Genomic DNA, 22774 nt, shown 5'->3' with positions numbered 1-22774 from the left:
GTAAAACACTTTTCTTCCTTGATCAAAGGGATAACCCCTTGGTCTTTGCATTATTATTATTATCAGAATAAATCCCTGTTCTGACCCTGCATTTATTTACTCACATTAGTAAAAATCATAAAATCATATGTTTACAAAATTAACCATACTCATTTAGTGATAACTAACAGTGAATGATAGGCCTTTAATTAAATAAAATAACACCACCTTTTTATCATTTAACCAGGAGGAACCCAACGAAATAATCTGCCTGGTAAGCAGTAAAGGAGTTGGTATCAAACAGTCTTTATGTTTTAGCTTCCCTTAAATGTTGTGTTGATTTATTATAATTATTATCATTACCACCATTCTATATATATATTTCTGAGGTAATGGTTGTTATATTAGTCTGGGCCCCCTCCCAGCCAAGTCCCAAGCCTTTTCTAGAGGGCCCAGTTCCACAAGTTTGTAGCCATATTTTTAACATGAGCGTCGTTAGCTCAGTGCTCCCCATTGGAACATATTTCCAGAGGAGACCACTGATCTAACAGTCTCTTATATCATTGCTCTTCACCTGGATAATCTGGTGATACTCATGGAATATGTTAGGAAAGCAGTTTATTGAGCAAGATGGTTACTATTTATGGAAACATTAACTATAACTATAATCCATTAAGCTAAAATGTGTGATATAAAGATGATTTACATCCACATATGGATCTGTACATAGAGCAGTTATAGCCCTGATCTATTTTCCTCTCTTAACCAGGTACAACCTGTTGATTCTGGAAATACTATCTGCCAATAAGTACTGAATAAATCAAAACACCAATCCCTAAATATTACACAATTATTTGCACTTCTTCTACAAAAAGCTGAGTTGTTTTGATAACTTGACTTTTATCTTTTAACCAGGTACCATCAGAAAACCCAGAGCAGAAACTAGACCTGGCTGAAACCATCTGCCAGGTAAGCACATCAGAAAGAGTGTCGTGGAGAATAAAAAATCACCCTATATTTTTTGCAGTGTAGCTTCTTTATAACACCAATAATACAATGTTTTTTCTTTCCCTTTCTTAACCAGGAGACTCCAGAAACTCCTGATGTCAACATTGAACAGGTAAGAAGAAATGCTATGGTTGTAATATCAAAAAATTTGTAAGGAAATATGAAACCCAGATTCACCTTGGGGGGGTGACAATTTGTTAGGTGCCACCAACTTCAGCACTGGTGAGTCTGTGCATTCAAGTGGCTGAACTTCTGCAGGAGAAGCCTGGAGCTACTTCCATCTTCAAGCTGGTGTTACTGTAGCTCTTTGGTTCCCTCAGTGACCACTATGAAATAAAAAATGTTTTCATGTCCCAAACCTTTTCTAGAGGGCCCAGTTCCACAAGTTTGTAGCCACATTTTTAACATGAGCATTGGTAGCTCAGTGCTCCCCATTGGAACATATTTCCAGAGGAGACCACTGATCTAACAGTCTCTTATATCATTGCTCTTCACCTTTATAATCTGGTGATACTCATGGAAAATGTTGGGAAAGCATTTTATTGAGCAAGATGGTTACTATTAATGGAAACATGAGAGTTTAATATGATGGTTTGCAAACAGTTAACTATATTCCATTAGACCAAAATATGTGATATAAAGATGATTTACATCCACATATGGATCTCTACATAGAGCAGTTATAGACCTGATCTATTTTCCTCTTCTAACCAGGTACAACCTGTTGAGTACTGAATAAATCAGAACAGCAATCCCTAAATATTAATTATTTGCACTTCTTCTTCTCCAAAAAACTTAGTTGATAACTTGACTTTTATCTTTTAACCAGGAACCATCAGAAAAGCCAGAGCAGAAACTGGAGCTGGCTGTAACCATCTACCAGGTAAGCACATCAGAAAGAGTGAGTCTTGGGGAAAAAAAACAAATCACCCTATATTTTATGCAAGATTGTAGTTTAGCTTCTTTATAACAGCAATAATACAATGTTTTTTTTATTTCCTTCTCTTAACCAGGAGACTCCAGAAACTCCTGAGATCAACATCAATCAGGTAAGAAGAAATGCTATGGTCGTAATATATAAAAAATATTTCAAGGAAATATTTTGTTACAGTATTGAGCTGGGAAATCTTTTTTTAAAAATCGTTTTATTTTTTTTTTGTCTTAAACAGGAGGAACAACAAGTGGAGCAGGACCAGGATCTAAGAGCTGATAGCAGCCCCTGCCACTCCCAGGTAAGAAGGATATAACCAATCGGTAACAAAGATTTATTTTTTAATAATGTCCGCGGGTTGAACTTATAAAATAACATTTTCAAAATCTTTTTTTTCCCTTTTCTTAAACAGGAACAACAACAAGTGGAGCAGGAACAAGATCTGATAGCTGATAGCAGCCCCTGCCACTCCGAGGTAAGAAGGACATAACCAATGGTTAACAAAGATTTTATTTTGTAATAATGTCCGAGGGTTGAATTGATAAAATAACATTTTCAAAATCTTTTTTTTCCCTTTTCTTAAACAGGAACAACAACAAGTGGAGCAGGAGCAAGATCTTATAGCTGATAGCAGCCCCTGCCACTTCCAGGTAAGAAGGACATAACCAATGAGTAATAAAGATTTATTTTGTAATAATGTCCGTGAGTTGAACTTATCAAATAACATTTACAAAATCTTTTTTTCCCTTTTCTTAAACAGGAACAACAACAAGTGGAGCAGGAACAAGATCTGATAGCTGATAGCAGCCCCTGCCACTCCGAGGTAAGAAGGACATAACCAATTGGTAACAAAGATTTATTATGTAATAATGCCCGCAGGTTGAACTTGTAAATTAACATTTTCAAAACCTTTTTTTTTCAGGAAAAACAACAAGTTGAAGAACAACAAGTGGAGCAGGAACAAGATCTGATAGCTGATAGCAGCCCCTGCCACTCCCTGGTAAGAAGGACATAACCAATGAGTAACAAAGATTTATTTTATAATAATGTCTGCGGGTTGAACTTATAAAATAACATAGAAAGACTTGAAGAGCCCCAATGTGACACCTATGAGGTAACCAACAATGAATTGTTCAGTGGCCCCAATGTATTTAAAAGAACATAGTTACATGCTTCATAAATAATCTCTATACCAATAACAATATTTACCGAAATTTATTACCAACATAGGTGCTAAGTTGCCTATTCCAACCAATCACCATCTGTTATAAAAACTAGAAATGAAAATTAACAGGTTGTGTTGACTTTTACTGGCAATGCCCTAATAACATTGTTCCTTATAGGCCTCTTACTATTTTTATAATCATTACCAAAGTCTTTTTTGATAAGCAAGGGTTACTAGGTTAGATATTTAGTCTGGTTCTTTCTAGTGGGGCACCCTCCACAATTTTTAGCCTTTTTTTTTTAAACATGAGCTCTGTTAGCTTGATGCTTCCCCATTACAACATCATCATATTCCCAGAGGAGAGTGCTGAACTAACAGCCTGTTTTACCGTTGCTCTTAACCAGGGTAATCTGTTGGCTCTTTCAATGTCATCTGCCAAGTAACTACCGAATAATTACAAATAAAACACCAATCCCTAAATATTACATCTACATTTTTTGCGCTTCTTCTTTAAAATGCTGTTGAGTTGATTTGATAACTTGACTTTTATCTCTTAACCAGGAACCATCAGAAACCCCTGACGATACCAACTGCCAGGAAAAACAAAAGCAAGAGCTGGATCTGGGCATGAACAACTGCCAGGTAAGAATAGGAGAGGAAGAGTAGGGGCAAATAAAAATCAACCTATATTTTATGCAAGATTGCATTTTAGCTTCTTAAAATGAGACCTGATACATTTCACAACACTTTTTTCGTCTCATTTCTTAACTAGTCTCCAAAAACACCTGACATTTAAGCACTCCAGGGTTCAGTTCATACAATAAAAATGTTCCTGCTAAAATTATAATTTTAGCACTTCCCAAAAACAATTGATCTGAGAAAACCTTTTTTGTCTTCCCCAGGAGAATCAGCTTGAAGTAAAGTTCCCGGTAAGCAGCTTTTAAACTGTATTTTGGAACACTAAACAACGCAAAAGCACAGCAAATGGTTTGACTTAAATATTCCAGCCCTCAGCCTTCTCCCCTAATACACCAGTCCCCAGCTCCCCTACACCTCCTGTTCTTCTCACATATTGGAAAGGTTGCACTATATTAATTCAGTTTTGTATTTATCATGTTTTTAATACAATGTTATGTTTTAGATGCCCAGGACATATCTGCAAATCCTGGAGCCAACAGGACAGGACAGCTACGGGATGAATTATACCGTAAGATATTTTATGGCTTAACTTGTGTCATGGTTTTGGGTAATTCTGTTGATTCTGCCGATTGGTTGTTCCCTCTAGAGTTTTTGTCCCTTCTGTGTTTTCCTTGTGCTTCTCAATCTGCCAATAAACCTTCCCATATCCACCCAGTATGTGTGTTTGCTTTCCCTAATGTTCCGACACAGTAATGATCAGAGATTCATCGGCTACTTTTGTTGCAGGGTTGGCACCGTAAAGAACAACTGGATGTGTCCGTGACCATCGTAAAGGACATAGAGGTAATGAGTCTTGATAATAATAATTATTAGATACAAATAAACTTTTTTTATACCTGATTTTTAGTAGAAGGAGAACTTGTTTCAAAAATATATGGGATTTAAGAAATAAGAACAGAGAGAGGCAAACATATTGTGCAATTCTCATGTAGGGATATTACAAAACTGTCATTTTTCAGAACTACAAGTTAGGCTGGGGTATTGGAAATTGTAATTTTATCCATTGTATTGACTTTGCTTCTTTTGTCTGAAACTAGAAGAGAAAAGACATCCTTCAAGAAGTGGAAGTCCTTGAACTTATCAGAGGCCACGAAAATGTCATTGGCTACTATGGGGCTTATTACCAACGTGCCTCTGTAAAGAAGCCCCACTATGAAGGACTGTGGGTAAGGAAGTGTTTATTCAGGTTACAATTTATGCACCAACATGCCAATCAACAGCTCTAATACAAGCAAACATTTTGGATGCAAATATTATTCAGTTTGGTAAGAAAGAGTCACGGTGCATGTGGATCACTTTGTTCTCAGTTGCACCTGATATTGTAGTTACACCCAGAATGCTTGTGTAGGTCTATTTCTGACTCACATCCACACAGCCTTTCCCCAGACTTCCTAATATAATTATAGACCACACAAATTTATGTGTCAAATGTTCTTTGATTGTTTTCTAGATTTCTATGGAGCGTTGGAATGGTGTAGCGGTGGAAGATCTCATCTACACCAGTGAGCAGTACTCCTTGCATGAAAGCTGGATAGCGTACATCTGCAAGGAGGTATTAAAGGTATGTCTCATGTGATCCTCCTTGGCACTTTTCTGGCTAAATCTAGTTCAATTAAGAGCAGAAAAAATATTAATATATTTGCTTTATTCATTTCCCAGGGCCTGTGTCATCTGGAAAACAAAAAGGTCATCCATCACGACCTGCGGCCCCAGAACATTATCCTGACAACATCGGCAGATGTAAAGATCAGTAAGTGATGCTTAGAATCCGAAAAAAACGGATTTATCCATGTTTTTTATTGGATACATTTATAAATGAATATTACAATTCCTGCTTTTGTCATACAATTTCAGGTGATTTCAGCTCCGCCACCATCGGGGAAATGAGTCACAGTACGTCTGGGCGGATTCCATACCTGGCGCCAGAAGTACTGGCCAATTTTGGCAAGAAGACCATATGGTATAACTCTAAGGTATTGTGATATCTTCTCTCTCACTTTATATATAATGTATGGAGCTTACACGGGGTGCACTGCATGGACTTTTTCACTCACTTCACATGCCCCTCTCATAACAGTGAATCCAAAGCTGTAAAGTGGTTTCTGTGACATGAGAGGGAGAAGCGAAGAGAGAAATTCTCAAATCTGAGTGCAGTGCACAGGAGTATTAGAAACCAACTCCACTTGACTCTTTATGGGGTTTTCCAGCTCAGCCTGGGGTCATTCTTTAGTGACATCACTTTACTCCTTCAAATGTTTTATATTAGTACAAAGGTCAGGTTTTGTATTGTACAGTGAAACCTTCATTTCACACCCTTTGATTTTATTTCCCACATTTTACACATTTTTTGTGTGTGGCCCCACTTTTATATGATGTATAATGAATTCCCCTGATTTTCCACTTTCCTGGATTTTCCACCATTTTTTTCTAATCCCCTGTAATACATAAAATGGGAGTTCTACTGTATTTTGTTACTGTGCATTCCAAATAGATAGAAAAAGTATTTTGAATGATCCACCACTAGAATATTTTATATGCCCTGTGTATTTTCTTATCTAATTTTTGCCTTTTTCTTATGTTTTAATACCTAGGCTGACATATGGTCCTTGGGAATATCAGCACTTCAAATGGCGGAAGGCTATTATCGTAAGTAAACGCCAGTGGGACTGTACGTTAGTACATAAAGAACTGTTTGTAGAAAAGTTAGAGGGCATTTACTGTATGTGTCATGCTGTAACACTGAATATTATTAAATATTAAAAACGATTTGGCTGAATTACACAAATAGTAATTTTCCAGTCTGTGAATCCGTTATTTTTTCAGTGTGCTGGCAATTGAGAAAGTAAAACAAACTTTAGTAAATTTGAGTTTTTACAAAATTAGAAAAGGTTTGAATTTGAGTAAATCGCCCTCCAACTGTTGTGATTGTCAGTCATTATGTTCTTATGTTGTATTCTCTTACATCCTAGCATTCAGCAGATTTCCCCAGCAAAAACTCATGAAACGCATCATGCATGGACCTGCGCCAGTATTATTGTGGGACAAATGGTGAGTCATTTCAACTGAAACAGGAAAAGAGGGAGAGGTAGAGAGGGTGGGGAAATAAAGGGGAGATGATGGGGAAATGAAAAGGTAATGAGGGGAGGGGGTGGGAATATTAAATGTGGGGAAACAAGCAAGGGATTAGCTTTGGTGAGGGGTATATTAAGGTATTCAGGGCACATGGTTGTTTATTTAACATAAACAATTTTAATTTTGGCTTCTGTTTCTTTTTTCCAGGAGCGACAATTTCCATTCATTCGTCGGCCATTGCCTCCAGAAAGATCCAGCTTGGAGGCCGTCTGCTGGAAAGCTCTTATCACACCCCTTCATTTGTAAGATCTTTAATGAAAGGGGTGTGAAGAGCAATATCAAATGGCACCTGCAGTGAGAAGTAAGGGAACTGCTCATTCTCATTACAATTCACTTGATGTACAGACCATATCCACCTACTGCTCTTATTCTTACTATAGTCTCCAGCTTTACTACATATATTATAATTCTGTAACTAATGCCGCCCATTATATAAGGCTGAGATTGTATTAGGGCAGAGGTCACTGAACTAGGCCACATATTGAGAAATGTTATTATTAGTTGTAGTAGTTGACCTTTAAATCAGCAGCAATAGAATATAAATAATAGTAAATACACATAGAAAGAGAATTGCAGAATTCTTATACAGACAACCCTTCTCCATGGCTAACACTGAGTATTCTCTCCTTAGGACTGAAGCACTGAAGTTTCAGAACATCATAGCAGCCATCGGGGGAGGGACGGGGGCACAACTGCAGGGCCCTTATGTCATCTTTGGGCCCCGCAGACTTGGGGCATGTTTACTAACATTGGAGATAAATATCTGGAGAGATTTCGGGAGATATTGCCCATGACAACCAATGTTAAACATGCCCCTTGGTCCCGATGGCGGCTAATTGACAACAGCGGCTGATTGACATCAATTTGATCTTGTACATTATAAAAAACAATAAACATCTTAAAATAACATTGATCTCTGTTGTATTTTTTTAATAGGGAGACATCCCTAATAACCTCCAATCCCACTGTTGGCTCATATTCATGTTCCTTTAAATGACTTGTTAGGGAATTGGGCATAGCCCACATCTACCTCAATAAAATCCCATAAACAGTCTTTCTGTGCTGGTTTAATTCATCCTGTTCCTGCTGGTAATTCCCATGTTCTCTTAATTTTATCTTGGTAGTCTTCCATTAATATCTATTCTTGCAGCAAGCAAATAGGGGCTAATACCATTATTAATGCTACAAGCACTGGTGCAGTGTGCCAGGCTAAATGTCTGCAATGTTAGAATCCTTCTAGTTGTAGTTGTAATATTGGTGTGTTGGTGCATCTCAGGTCATTTTAGCTTTCTGGACATTTGCTTTCAGAAAGAGCCAGCACTTTAGAATGGATCTGCTTTCTGGCAGGCTGTTGTTTTTCCTACTCAATGTAACCAAAGGAGTCTCAGTGGGACCTGGATGTTTACTATTGCTGTTCTTATATCTACCAGGGAGCTGTTATCTGATCACCTTCCCATTGTTAGGCTGCTGGGGGGGGGTAATGGAGTGGGTTGATATCTCTCCAACTTGCAGTACAGCAGTAAAGAGAGACTGCAGTTTATCAGAGTGCAAGTCACATGACTGAGGGCACTTGGGAAACTGACAATATGCCTAGCCCCATGTCAGATTTCAACATGAAAAATGGATTTTAGTGCAGAAGTCTGTTGGAGCAGCACTATTAACTGATGTGTTTTGTAAAAACTATGTTTTCCAATGACAATATTGATTCAATATAAAAAAAGTAATAACATTATAGACAAGGTTAAATAAAAAGTGGTCAACGAATTCAACCTTTTATGTGTAAGTGAAACCTGATTAACTGCTAGTTGATCCAGAGGAAGGCAAGAAATCTTATTAACTTTTTATTTTCTCACTTTCTAAAAATCTACCCAACCCCTTCTTGAAGCTTTATAATGTATCTGCCAGGGAAGGAATTCCACAGCTCTCACTGTAAAAAAAACTTTTCTGCAGCCTTAGATTAAACTTCCTAATTTAAATAGATGCCCTTCTTCTCATCTTATAGATCACCCTTTTAAGGGATTGCCTCTTATTGTACTCTGGGAGGAGGTCATCTTTGAGATGGGTGGGTTCTGTAAAAGTGGTTTATTAGAAGGTAAGTACACCCCCTTGTTTAACATGAGTGTAATGTAAGTGAAATGCTATTGAGCTCATTCTTAAATCAATAAAAAAGCTGTGGTCTTTATTTCTTTATCTAAAAAGGGCATATGGGAAAAATAAAGCTACTCCATGTTTGATGCTTGCATGGTAGTTAATTTGATTATTATACAACACCATCATTTCACCCTTTGCTATGACTGTTTTGTTAGCAGATTATCTGTGCACTCCTAAGCTAATTCCCAAACTATGTAAGGAGTCAATATGGAGAAGCTTCCGTTTCCCTGTTGCACTGTTTAGCACAATAAATGAGAAAATCCATATGTATAATGACTGATGTCCTAGATACTAGAGCTAATTTATAAACAGCAGGAATATTATAACTTCAGCAGTAACCCATGGCTGCCAAGTAAAAGTCAGTCAGCAGTTGGTTGCTATGGGTTATTGGCGTGTACCTCATATATTGTATATAACTAGAATACATCATCGAAAAAAGGTCACGGGTTATTTTGGAGCAGATCTTATGGACACACACGTGACTGCTCTGTAACACCCAGAGTGCAACTTGAATTAAAGAACATGCACTTTGCTAATAGTTTTGATTCAATGTAATAAAGCTGTGATTCTCTCATTTATTTGGAACTACTACTTGGATTCACTGACCCCAAATGAATGTATACAGCTTTGGGGAATCTATGATCCCCCTAAATAGGTAGACGGGACCAGAGCACTGACCACTGCAGAGGGTACATAAAACTAGGGATACACCGAATCCACTATTTTGGATTCGGGCAATCCCTGAATCCTTCGCAAAAGATTCTGCAGTTATGTAATCAGAATCCTAATTTGCATATGCAGAATCCTAATTTGCATATGCAAATTAGGGGTGGAAAGGGGAAATTTTTTTACTTCCTTTTGTAACAAAAAGTCCCTTGATTTTCCTCCCCACCCCTAATTTGAATGTGCAAATTAGGATTCGGATTCAGTTCGGCCGGGCAGAAGAATTCGGCCAAATCCTTCAGAAAAAAGCCGAATCCTGGATTTGGTTCATCCCTCCATACAGCTGATCCCAGCTAGGGTATTGGGTATTAGTTTAAACATTTTTGCATTGCAGGTATGATATCTATTATCTGTAATGGTTGGCACCTGGGGTTTACCATATAAGGAGTATTTTTGAAATTAGGATCTCAATACATTTATACAACTAAAAAGATTGACTATGTGGCAGGCAATACCATTTACTGACTACCTTATGGGTTCATATTGTTTTCTTACCATCAAGTACAAGGAAATGTCTTATCATTAAAGAACAAAATGAAATCATTTACAAAAATGTTTTAATTTATTTGCTTTCTTACTTGATAGACTCTATGGGGCAAATTCACTAAAGGGCGAAGTGACTAACGTTAGTGAATATTCACCAGCGTGACGTAATTTTGGTACTTCGCACTCTTACTACAGGCGAAGTTTCGCTCTGGCAAAAGAGTGTTACTTCGCAAATTCACTAAGATGCGCCTTTTACTCAACGTTACCTGTTCCGCCAGACTTGCCTTCGTCAGCTCAGACCAGGCGAAGTGCAGTGGAATGTATTGGGCTTATTCAATTTTTAGTTGAAAAATGTTCTAAGTCCCAAAAAACTATGGCGTCTTACTTTTTCAGGGTAATAGGCTGCAAAAGTCCTTAAAATTGTTTTGGGTACCTGGGCTCCCCCATATATTTACTAACATATAAACAATACAGTGGGCTCATGTGTAGGGTATTTAACAACTCTATTTAATTTTATTAAGGTCTCCTGGGCTTGTGTAATGTAATGTATTTGCTACAACATATACGTCTATTCAACTTAACTTTCCGCCATATGCAAATTAGTCAACGCTAGTGCAACTTTGCTTAAAGCTATCTAATGTATCAGCCTGTACCACTGATTCAGGGAGAGAATTCTACATCTTCACAGCTCTCACTGTAACAAACCCCTTCCCAATATTTAGGAGGAACCTCTTTTCTTCTAATCGGAATGGGTGACCTTGTGTCAGCTGGAAAGACCTACTGGTAAATAAAGCATTAGAGAGATTATTATATGATCCCCTTATACAGATGCAGCCACTTTGGTTTGTCTGTTTAACACAGAATAACTAAACACAGATATCCCATTTATCTCATTTAACACAGAAAACTGCGTCACAACATCCCATCTAATTAAGGCATTCACCATTGTTCACAATGGTGCTTTGGTATGCTAATGGTAAGGTTAAATGCATTAAATGAGTTAAGATGACTTTAGATAACGCAGTTTCTTCAATTAACCATGAGTCATGACGCATTTATCTCACAAATCCAAGTGGCTTCATCTGTATATTTATACATAGTTATTATATCTCCCCTTAAGCGCCTCTTCTCCAGCGTGAACATCCCCAATTTGGCCAGTCTTTCCTCATAGCTAAGATTTTCCATACCTTTTACCAGCTTAGTTGCCCTTCTCTGTACCCTCTCTAATACAATAATGTCCTGTTTGAGTGATGGAGACCAAAACTGTACGGCATATTCTAGATGGGGCCTTACAAGTGCTCTATACAGTGGAAGAATGACCCCCTCCTCCCGTGACTCTCTGCCCCTTTTAATACAGCTCAAGACCTTATTTGCCCTTGATGCTGCTGACTGGCATTGCTTGCTACAGCCAAGTTTATCATCTACAAGGACTCCAAGGTCCTTTTCCATAATGGATTTGCCTAGTGCAGTACCATTAAGGGTATATGTGGATATTTTTACATCCCAGGTACATGACTTTACATTTATCAACATTGAGTCTCATTTGCCACTTAGCTGCCCAGATTGTTGCAAGTGCCACATCCTGGATGGAATTAATTGGGCTGGATAGTTTTGTGTCATCTGCAAACACTGATACATTACTTACAATACCCTGCCCTAAATTCATTAAGGATTAGGTATATCTTAGTTTAGATCAAGTCCAAGTTACAGTTTTATTATTGCAGAGAAAAAGCAAATTATTTTTAAAGATTTGGATTAAATGGAGTCTATAGGAGAGATGGCTTTTCCATAATTTGTAGCTTTCTGGATAACAGGTTTCCAGATAATGGATCCCATACCAGTAATTTAGAACTTTCTGGATAGCAGATTCCAGATAAGGCTATATATATATTATCAGTTCCAAAGGTGCCAGCTAAAGAAAACAGATATTTGCACAACAAGCAACACTCACCAGATCATCTTGGATGCAAAAATGTTTTTGTTTATTCCACTCAATGTTTCAATCCCTCACCGGGATCTTTGTCTCGAGATTACAGGCAAACAACTAGAAAACCACAGCCGTTTAATGTCGCCAAAACCTGTTTCTAAGCAACCACCGTTCCGTGTGTATAGTACGCGTGAAGCAACATAGAACTGTGTGGGAAGTAAGAGGAGTGCACAGAACATGTAGAGAGAGTATTAGTGTATCAGCTAGAAGTAAGAAGAACAGATTTGGGGATCAGAAAAAGAGTTAAGTGAAGATAGGTTACCACCATGCCAGAGCATATCTACCCCTAGGGCCGGACCCCTTGTCCAATCAGAACAGCAATGACATATTAATTGTCCAATTAGGGGACAGTATAGAGGTGGGTGTGCATCTCAGCGCACTAGAGCTGTCTTGCACCGTCTCTGCAGATACCGAATGCTGCTGGGGCAACCGGCGTAAACCTTTGTAGTGTTACAAGTCACTTAGTGCTGCTCTGGCTAAGCGCGTCCGGTCATTTAACATACAGATTGCGCTGGGGACTCCCAGCTCTCCTACTTTTTTCCAGGTTCAGGGGGGCCAATGTAACGCCATAGTGCCTGCTACACATAATTCTGAGATGCACACCCACCTGTATACTGTCCTCTGTATAATATTGTATAATATTGTATTATAGAGAAACGATTCACACGCACCAGTATGAAAAGGGAAAGCACTGCCAGAGAGACAATTATCTTTGTTTTAAAAAACAAGACGGCTTCACTCACAGCGCAACTCCAGGGCGCCAAATGCTGTTGAAGTTGCGCTAGCGTTACTGCGCCAAGTGAAGCGAACTTGCGCTAACATTGCCTAATTTGCAAATGGTGGGAAGATAAAGTTTATTGAACGTATATGTTGCAGCAAATACATTACACTACAGAAGCCCGGGAAACCTTAATAAAATAAAATAGAGTTGTTATATTGCCCTACACATGAGCCCAGTGTATAGTTTATGTGCCATATGTTAGAAAATATAGGGGCGTACCCAAAAAAATGTTATGCTCTTTTGCAGCCTATAACCCTTAAAAACTCACCAGCGTTTTTTGGGACTTAGAAAATTTTTCAATTTTTTTTTTTTAAGAAGTCCTACCTACTCTATTGCACTTCGCCTGGTCTGAGGTGGTGAAGGCAAGTCTGGCACAAGAGGTGACGTTCAGTAAAATCCGCATCTTAGTGAATTTGGGTAGTTACGTCCATTCACCAGAGCAAAATAAAAAAAAAAAAAAGCTCTCGAGGTCCTGTATAAGTCAATGGGGAAGGTCTCAGTGTCTGCGCTGATGTCTGTACCAATATCCGATTAGTTCAGAGTTTTGCACAAAAACAAAATTTTTTGTGCAGAAACCGCAAACATTTGTGAGTTTTCTGGGAAAACTCCAAAGTTTGTGTGACCCTATTTTTTTGGGCTTTTTTCTTCCTAAATAAGGTCCATTCAGGCAATTGGAAACAAGATTCAAATATGGTTTACAGTGTAATTAAAGTTCATTTTGCTTGACTTATGTGATAAAATAGGATTTCTAATTATTTTTTTGGGTGACGGGTCCATTTAAAGGAAAGTCCAAAACAAGGAGCTAGAAGAAATTTCTAGACATTGTTCCCAATCATTCCAACAGCTAAGGGGCCAGAAACACAATAAAATGAAGAATAGTTGCTTCTAAACAGTGCAAACAGTGAAATGTTATTCTTTGGAACAATTGTCAGTTAAACCCCTTTATAATGAACTCCTCCTTGTCTGTAAATCTGAGCCATAAGGCAAACATAAGGACATTTAACTCTAGACTGTTATGGATTACTATAATATATAAATACTATATTTGGGCTATAGTATAAAATAAAAGATGTTTCTGCTTTAATAAGGACAATAAGACTCAAGCACTGTTCTATAGAAAACAAGAGAATTTTATAGAGCTGTTAGCATAGCAACCTGTCGAGAACTCATTGCTGCATCTTAAGAGGTATTGAAAGAAACTCAAATCCTTATGTGACTCAATTAACCATAATCTAATGTTGCTCAGTTCTCTCCTGTAACAAGCCCACTCACCTTCAGATCTGTCTCTAATTTGAGAAGCCCTAAAGTAATTTGAGCATTAGGTAATTTTCCCCTTTCAAAATGGCATTTAACAATTCTAGGGGGTTATTTATCAAGCTCCGAACCTCAAATAATAAATTTTTTTCGAGTCCAATTGTCTAAAAACTCAGAATCTGAAACCCCAGCATCTAAAAGCTCTCGAGGTCCTGTATAAGTCAATGGGGAAGGTCTCAGTGTCCGCGCTGATGTCTGTACCAATATCTGATGAGTTTGTGGTTTCTGCGCAAAACATCTTTGTTTTTGCGCAAAACTCCGAACAATTCAGAGTTTCCGTGGAAAGCTCAGAAGTTTGTCCGACCCTATTTTTTCTGGCTTTTTTCTTCATAAATAAGGTCCATTCCGGCAATCGGAGTTGCTCAGATTTCTAACTTAGAAATACTGAGATACATTTTTATTTTAATTTATTTTAATTAATTACAATTTTTAATTTATTTAAAGGGGTGGTTCAACTTTAACTTTTAGTAAATTATGGAATGGGTAAATCTAAGCAACTTTTCAATAGGCTTTCTTTTTTTCTTTTTTTAATAGATTTTTTAGTTATCTGCCTTTTTCTTTTGACTGTTTCCAGCTTTCAAATGGGGGTCACTGACCCCATCTTAAAAAAATAAATGCTCTTTAAGGCTACAAATGTATTGTTATTGCTCTTTTTCATTATTAATCTTTCTATTCAGGGCCTCTTTTATTCACATTACAATTTCTTATTGAAATCAATACATGGTTGCTAGGGTAATTTGGACCCTAGCAACCAGATGGCTGAAATCAAATGCAAACTGGAGAGCTGCTAAATAAAAAGCTAAATAACTCAAAAACCACAAATACTAAAAAAATGAAAACCAATTGCAAATTGTCTCAGAATATCACTCTCTACATCATACTTAAAGTAATTTAAAGGTGAACAACCCCTTTAATAAAGTTAAGATAAAACATTCATTGCAGCATTACTGCGGTAGATTTAAATCTATAAATATATGGAACGTCTAATGGGGTACAGGAGAGACAATGGTCTCTTAGACCTATTAGTTAAGAAGGAATAGCTTTCCCTTGCCAAGAAAGAAAAAACCTGGAATACTAGAGAAGCAACCTAAGGCCACCATGCAATATCTATTCTTCCCTAGAACATTGTGTCATATTGATAATGATGATGTCATCTTGTCAGTCTCCAGCTGGCATATACTGGGCATTCTACTAAATGGCCTGTACAGACTAATTTAACCATCCTTGTTCTCTTACATCTCAGCTTCATCATGTGCCATTGAGTTCCAGTTCACCTCTGAATAAGCATGATTGTGAAACGCGTCAGGCATGATGGCATCTCCTAGCACTTGGGAAGGAACTCATGGAAGAGAGGAGCACAGACATTTAATCTTTATCCTCACCACAATATTTACTGAAATTTATTACCAGCATAGGTGCTAAGTTGCCTATTCCAACCAATCACCATCTGTTATAAAAACTAGAAATGAAAATTTACAGGTTGTGTTGGCTTTTACTGGCAATGCCCTAATAACATTGTTCCTTATAGGCCTCTTACTATTTTTATAATCATTACCAAAGTCTTTTTTGATAAGCAAGGGTTACTAGGTTGGATATTTAGTCTGGCTCTTTCTAGTGGGGCACCCTCCACAATTTTTAGCCTTTTTTTTTTAAACATGAGCTCTGTTAGCTTGATGCTTTCCCATTACAACATCATCATATTCCCAGAGGAGAGTGCTGAACTAACAGCCTGTTTTACCGTTGCTCTTAACCAGGGTAATCTGTTGGCTCTTTCAATGTCATCTGCCAAGTAACTACCGAATAATTACAAATAAAACACCAATCCCTAAATATTACATCTACATTTTTTGCGCTTCTTCTTTAAAATGCTGTTGAGTTGATTTGATAACTTGACTTTTATCTCTTAACCAGGAACCATCAGAAACCCCTGACGATACCAACTGCCAGGAAAAACAAAAGCAAGAGCTGGATCTGGGCATGAACAACTGCCAGGTAAGAATAGGAGAGGAAGAGTAGGGGCAAATAAAAATCAACCTATATTTTATGCAAGATTGCATTTTAGCTTCTTAAAATGAGACCTGATACATTTCACAACACTTTTTTCGTCTCATTTCTTAACTAGTCTCCAAAAACACCTGACATTTAAGCACTCCAGGGTTCAGTTCATACAATAAAAATGTTCCTGCTAAAATTATAATTTTAGCACTTCCCAAAAACAATTGATCTGAGAAAACCTTTTTTGTCTTCCCCAGGAGAATCAGCTTGAAGTAAAGTTCCCGGTAAGCAGCTTTTAAACTGTATTTTGGAACACTAAACAACGCAAAAGCACAGCAAATGGTTTGACTTAAATATTCCAGCCCTCAGCCTTCTCCCCTAATACACCAGTCCCCAGCTCCCCTACACCTCCTGTTCTTCTCACATATTGGAAAGGTTGCACTATTTTAATTCAGTTTTGTATTTATCATGTTTTTAATACAATGTTATGTTTTAGACGCCCAGGACATATCTGCAAATCCTGGAGCCAACAGGACAGGACAGCTACGGGATGAATTATACCGTAAGATATTTTATGGCTTAACTTGTGTCATGGTTTTGGGTAATTCTGTTGATTCTGCCGATTGGTTGTTCCCTCTAGAGTTTTTGTCCCTTCTGTGTTTTCCTTGTGCTTCTCAATCTGCCAATAAACCTTCCCATATCCACCCAGTATGTGTGTTTGCTTTCCCTAATGTTCCGACACAGTAATGATCAGAGATTCATCGGCTACTTTTGTTGCAGGGTTGGCACCGTAAAGAACAACTGGATGTGTCCGTGACCATCGTAAAGGACATAGAGGTAATGAGTCTTGATAATAATAATTATTAGATACAAATAAACTTTTTTTATACCTGATTTTTAGTAGAAGGAGAACTTGTTAAATATATGGGATTTAAGAAATAAGAACAGAGAGAGGCAAACATATTGTGCAATTCTCATGTAGGGATATTACAAAACTGTCATTTTTCAGAACTACAAGTTAGGCTGGGGTATTTGAAATTGTAATTGTATCCATTGTACTGACTTTGCTTCTTTTGTTTGAAACTAGAAGAGAAAAGACATCCTTCAAGAAGTGGAAGTCCTTGAACTTATCAGAGGCCACGAAAATGTCATTGGCTACTATGGGGCTTATTACCAACGTGCCTCTGTAAAGAAGCCCCACTATGAAGGACTGTGGGTAAGGAAGTGTTTATTCAGGTTACAATTCATGCACCAACATGCCAATCAACAGCTCTAATACAAGCAAACATTTTGGATGCAAATATTATTCATTTTGGTAAGAAAGAGTCACGGTGCATGTGGATCACTTTGTTCTCAGTTGCACCTGATATTGTAGTTACACCCAGAATGCTTGTGTAGGTCTATTTCTGACTCACATCCACACAGCCTTTCCCCAGACTTCCTAATATAATTATAGACCACACAAATTTATGTGTCAAACGTTCTTTTCTAGATTTCTATGGAGCGTTGGAATGGTGTAGCGGTGGAAGATCTAATCTACACCAGTGAGCAGTACTCCTTGCATGAAAGCTGGATAGCGTACATCTGCAAGGAGGTATTAAAGGTATGTCTCATGTGATCCTCCTTGGCACTTTTCTGGCTAAATCTAGTTAAATTAAGAGCAGAAAAAATATTAATATATTTGCTTTATTCATTTCCCAGGGCCTGTGTCATCTGGAAAACAAAAAGGTCATCCATCATGACCTGCGGCCCCAGAACATTATCCTGACAACATCGGCAGATGTAAAGATCAGTAAGTGATGCTTAGAATCTGAAAAAAAGGGATTTATCCATGTTTTTTATTGGATACATTTATAAATGAATATTACAATTCCTGCTTTTGTCATACAATTTCAGGTGATTTCAGCTCTGCCACCATCGGGGAAATGAGTCACAGTACGTCTGGGCGGATTCCATACCTGGCGCCAGAAGTATTGGCCAATTTTGGCAAGAAGACCATATGGTATAACTCTAAGGTATTGTGATATCTTCTCTCTCACTTTATATATAATGTATGGAGCTTACACGGGGTGCACTGCATGGACTTTTTCACTCACTTCACATGCCCCTCTCATAACAGTGAATCCAAAGCTGTAAAGTGGTTTCTGTGATATGAGAGGGAGAAGCAAATAGAGAAATTCTCAAATCTGAGTGCAGTGCACAGGAGTATTAGAAACCAACTCCACTTGACTCTTTATGGGGTTTTCCAGCTCAGCCTGGGGTCATTCTTTAGTGACATCACTTTACTCCTTCAAATGTTTTATATTAGTACAAAGGTCAGGTTTTGTATTGTACAGTGAAACCTTCATTTCACACCCTTTGATTTTATTTCCCACATTTTACACATTTTTGTGTGTGGCCCCACTTTTATATGATGTATAATAAATTCCGCTGATTTTCCACTTTCCTGGACCTGACACCATTTTTTTCTAATCCCCTGTAATACATAAAATGGGAGTTCTACTGTATTTTGTTACTGTGCATTCCAAATAGATAGAAAAAGGATTTAAATGATCCACCACTGGAATATTGTATATGCCCTGTGTATTTTCTTATCTAATATTTGGCTTTTTTCTTATGTTTTAATACCTAGGCTGACATATGGTCCTTGGGAATATCAGCACTTCAAATGGCGGAAGGCTATTACCGTAAGTAAACCCCAGTGGGACTGTACGTTAGTACATAAAGAACAGTTTGTAGAAAAGTTAGAGGGCATTTACTGTATGTGTCATGCTGTAACACTGAATATTACTGAATATTAAAAACTAATGGGCTGAATTACACAAATTATAATTTTCCAGTTTGTGAATCCGTTATTTTTTCAGTGTGCTGGCAATCGAGAAAGTAAAACAAACTTTAGTAAATTTGAGTTTTTACAAAATTAGAAAAGGTTTGAATTTGAGTAAATCGCCCTCCAACTGTTGTGATTGTCAGTCATTATGTTCTTATGTTGTATTCTCTTACATCCTAGCATTCAGCAGATTTCCCCAGCAAAAACTCATGAAACGCATCATGCACGGACCTGCGCCAGTATTATTGTGGGACAAATGGTGAGTCATTTCAACTGAAACAGGAAAAGAGGGAGAGGTAGAGAGGGTGGGGAAATAAAGGGGAGATGATGGGGAAATGAAAAGGTAATGAGGGGAGGGGGTGGGAATATTAAATGTGGGGAAACAAGCAAGGGATTAGCTTTGGTGAGGGGTATATTAAGGTATTCAGGGCACATGGTTGTTTATTTAACATAAACAATTTTAATTTTGGCTTCTGTTTCTTTTTTCCAGGAGCGACAATTTCCATTCATTCGTCGGCCAATGCCTCCAGAAAGATCCAGCTTGGAGGCCGTCTGCTGGAAAGCTCTTATCACACCCCTTCATTTGTAAGATCTTTAATGAAAGGGGTGTGAAGAGCAATATCAAATGGCACCTGCAGTGAGAAGTAAGGGAACTGCTCATTCTCATTACAATTCACTTGATGTACAGACCATATCCACCTACTGCTCTTATTCTTACTATAGTCTCCGGCTTTACTACATATATGATAATTCTATAACTAATGCCGCCCATTATATAAGGCTGAGATTGTATTAGGGCAGAGGGCACTGAACTAGGCCACATCTATAGAGAAATTTTATTATTAGTTGTAGTAGTTGACCTTTAAATCAGCAGCAAAGGGAATGGGATATAAATAATAGTAAATACATAAAGAAAAAGAACAAATTACAGAATTATTATACAGACAACCCTTCTCCATGGCTAACACTGAGTGTTCTCTCCTTAGGACTGAAGCACTGAAGTTCCAGAACATCATAGCAGCCATCGGGGGAGGGACGGGGGCACAACTGCAGGGCCCTTATGTCATCTTTGGGCCCCGCAGACTTGGGGCATGTTTACTAACATTGGAGATAAATATCTGGAGAGATTTCTGGAGATGTTGCCTGTGACAACCAATGTTAAACATGCCCCTTGGTCCCGATGGCGGCTAATTGACAACAGCGACTGAATATATATACATTATAAAAAACAATAAACATCTTAAAATATCATTGATCTCTGTTGTATTTTTTTAATAGGGGGACATCCCTAATAACCTCCAATCCCACTGTTGGCTCATATCCATGTTCCTTTAAATGACTTGTTAGGGAATTGGGCATAGCCCACATCTACCTCAACAAAATCCCATAAACAGTCTTTCTGTGCTGGTTTTATTCATCCTGTTCCTGCTGGTAATTCCCATGTTCTCTTCATTTTATCTTGGTAGTCTTCCATTAATATCTATTCTTGCAGCAAGCAAATAGTGACTAATACCATTATTAGTGCTACAAGCACTGGTGCAGTGTGCCAGGCTAAATGTCTGCAATGTTAGAATCCTTCTAGAGCTCTATAAGAGATGTTTAGTGATGGGTGAACTTTTCCCGTTTCACTTCGCCGAAAAAATCGCGAATTCACGTTTCTGTGGCGTTAGATGAAAATTCCTAATTTAAATAGATGCCCTTATTCTTGTCATATGAATGTCTTTTAGGGGATTGCCTATTATTGTACCCTGAGAGGATGTAATATTTGAGACTGGTGGGTTCTGTAAAAGTGGTTTATTAAAAGGTTAGTACATCCCCTTTTTTAACATGAGGGTAACTAATCTGGCTTGAATTGAAATACTATTGTGCTTATTCTTAAATCACACAAATATCTGTGATATTTGTTATTTCTTCAGCTAAAAAGGGCAAATGGGAGAACTAAAGTTACCCCATGTTTGATGCTTGCGAGGTAGATAATTAGATTATTATACAATTCCATCCATGCACCCTTTGTCATGACTGTTTGGTTAGCAAGCGTATATTATAAGATAGTAAATTAGTTTGAAAAGTTCAACCTTAAACTTTTTTGTACCTGCCAAACTGTCAGTTGATCCAGAGGAAGGCAAAACACCCCATCTGAAGTCTCTCCAATTTGCCTCAGAGGGGAAAAAATTCCAATCAGACCAGTCCCTGGATCAACTTGTACTATGAGCTATCTTCCATAGCCCTGTATTCCCTCACTTGCTAAACACTATCCCATATGGATCCCATACCAGTAATTTAGAGCTTTCTGGATAGCAGATTCCAGATAAGGCTTTATATATAAATATACTACACTTAATTGTACCACAATGTCCACTGTTTGTCACTAAAGTTGTCATTTATAGTAATAACAGTAGCACAGTTGAAAGGGACATGTCCAACCACTTTGATATAGTTGTGGCAAGTGCCACTCTCTCCAGCCGGCCTCTTTTGTTGAATTGGGGGCAAATATGGCAATTGATGCTGTACAGCCGTAACTTCAGGGTTCCCATATTTGGTTGCAGTAGGTGCAGCAGACCTGCGACAAAAGAATCACGGGTGAATGTCAGTTTAATATGAAGCAGCAGAAGCACTCAGAGCATGGCTGCGGTCATTCTGGAATTGTGCGGAAAACTCGGAATTGTGGATAAAAACATGTTGATTTGAGTCTCAAAATTCAATTTTGCTCATTGTGTTCATAAATGGCTCTTTATGATACAGCGCCAGGCTGTTATTGTAGATAACCAGGTGTACTCCTGCCTCTAGAGCTGGAGGCACCATTATCATTTTTAAAAACCCAGAAAATGTTATTTCAATCTTATAACAATACAAAAACTACAATTGCAATCACACAACCACCCATATTTAAAGCAACTATACAAACAGTTTACCTTTGTCTCTGATCAACGGTTTGCTTCTTATTTTACCTTTTGCCTATAGTGTTGCTTATGCTTCTTCCAAAAATAGCACTTTTTTTAAAGGGGTGTTTCACCTTTGAAATTAATTTTGGGGGGCGTGGTCTGACGCTGAGCATGCAAGCAGCTTAGTTTGGGAGCTCCGTGACAAGTGCCCGAAACCAGTCTTTGTGCCTGAGTGGAAAGATGGGGAAACAACATAAAAGCAAAGCGGAGGCTGACAAAACACCAGGGAGGAGGTCGCAAACTCTTTCGGGTGATATAGCGCCGCTATTTTTGAAGAAAAAGCCGAGACGCTTGGAATCCAAGATGGCGCCCGCACGCGATATGTGTGAGGAGGAAGCCGATTCTAACAAAGAGCAGTCTGAAGCTGATAGCGATGCAGAGGAGGAGGTAGATATACACTCTTTTATCGCTAAATTACCATCCAAAGCTGATATTAAAGGAATGTTACAGGAAGTAACCATGGCTATCAGAGAGGAAATCCAAGATATTAAAAAAGACATGTTATCCCTGGCAGAACGTGCTGATAATATCGAAACCAATGCTAAACACAGCACTGATAGGCAAAAAGCCATATATAAACATGTACAAAACCAAGATATAATAATACAGGATCTTCAAAGGCAAGTTGAAGATCAGGAAAATAGGAGCAGA

The 22774-nt window shown here is 38.0% G+C and overlaps 1 protein-coding gene and 1 long non-coding RNA gene across 2 annotated transcripts; both read left to right on the top strand.

Annotated features, from left to right (window-relative positions):
* The first annotated feature begins 224 nt into the window (after window positions 1–224).
* Window positions 225–1863, top strand: LOC121399670. Its single transcript, XR_005965252.1, has 4 exons — window positions 225–253; window positions 895–948; window positions 1064–1099; window positions 1817–1863. It is a non-coding gene; the product is annotated as an uncharacterized LOC121399670 (long non-coding RNA).
* Window positions 1864–4224: 2361 nt separating this feature from the next.
* Window positions 4225–20287, top strand: LOC121399745 (serine/threonine-protein kinase PAK 5-like). The gene is made up of 19 exons (XM_041581303.1): window positions 4225–4290; window positions 4509–4565; window positions 4820–4948; window positions 5233–5343; window positions 5442–5532; window positions 5637–5755; window positions 6374–6428; window positions 7062–7156; window positions 16268–16348; window positions 16609–16635; window positions 16848–16913; window positions 17132–17188; window positions 17439–17567; window positions 17844–17954; window positions 18053–18143; window positions 18248–18366; window positions 18984–19038; window positions 19362–19825; window positions 20168–20287. The coding sequence occupies exons 1-18, from the start codon at window positions 4225–4227 to the stop codon at window positions 19442–19444; spliced, it is 1542 nt and encodes a 513-aa protein (XP_041437237.1). The 3' UTR covers window positions 19445–19825; window positions 20168–20287.
* The last annotated feature ends 2487 nt before the right edge of the window (window positions 20288–22774 follow it).

This window comes from Xenopus laevis, chromosome 2L, assembly GCF_017654675.1.
Source record: "Xenopus laevis strain J_2021 chromosome 2L, Xenopus_laevis_v10.1, whole genome shotgun sequence".
NCBI classification, from domain to species: Eukaryota; Metazoa; Chordata; class Amphibia; order Anura; family Pipidae; genus Xenopus; species Xenopus laevis.
The sequence above is the reverse complement of the archived record's forward strand: the minus strand, read 5'-3'. Positions and strand labels throughout refer to the sequence as shown.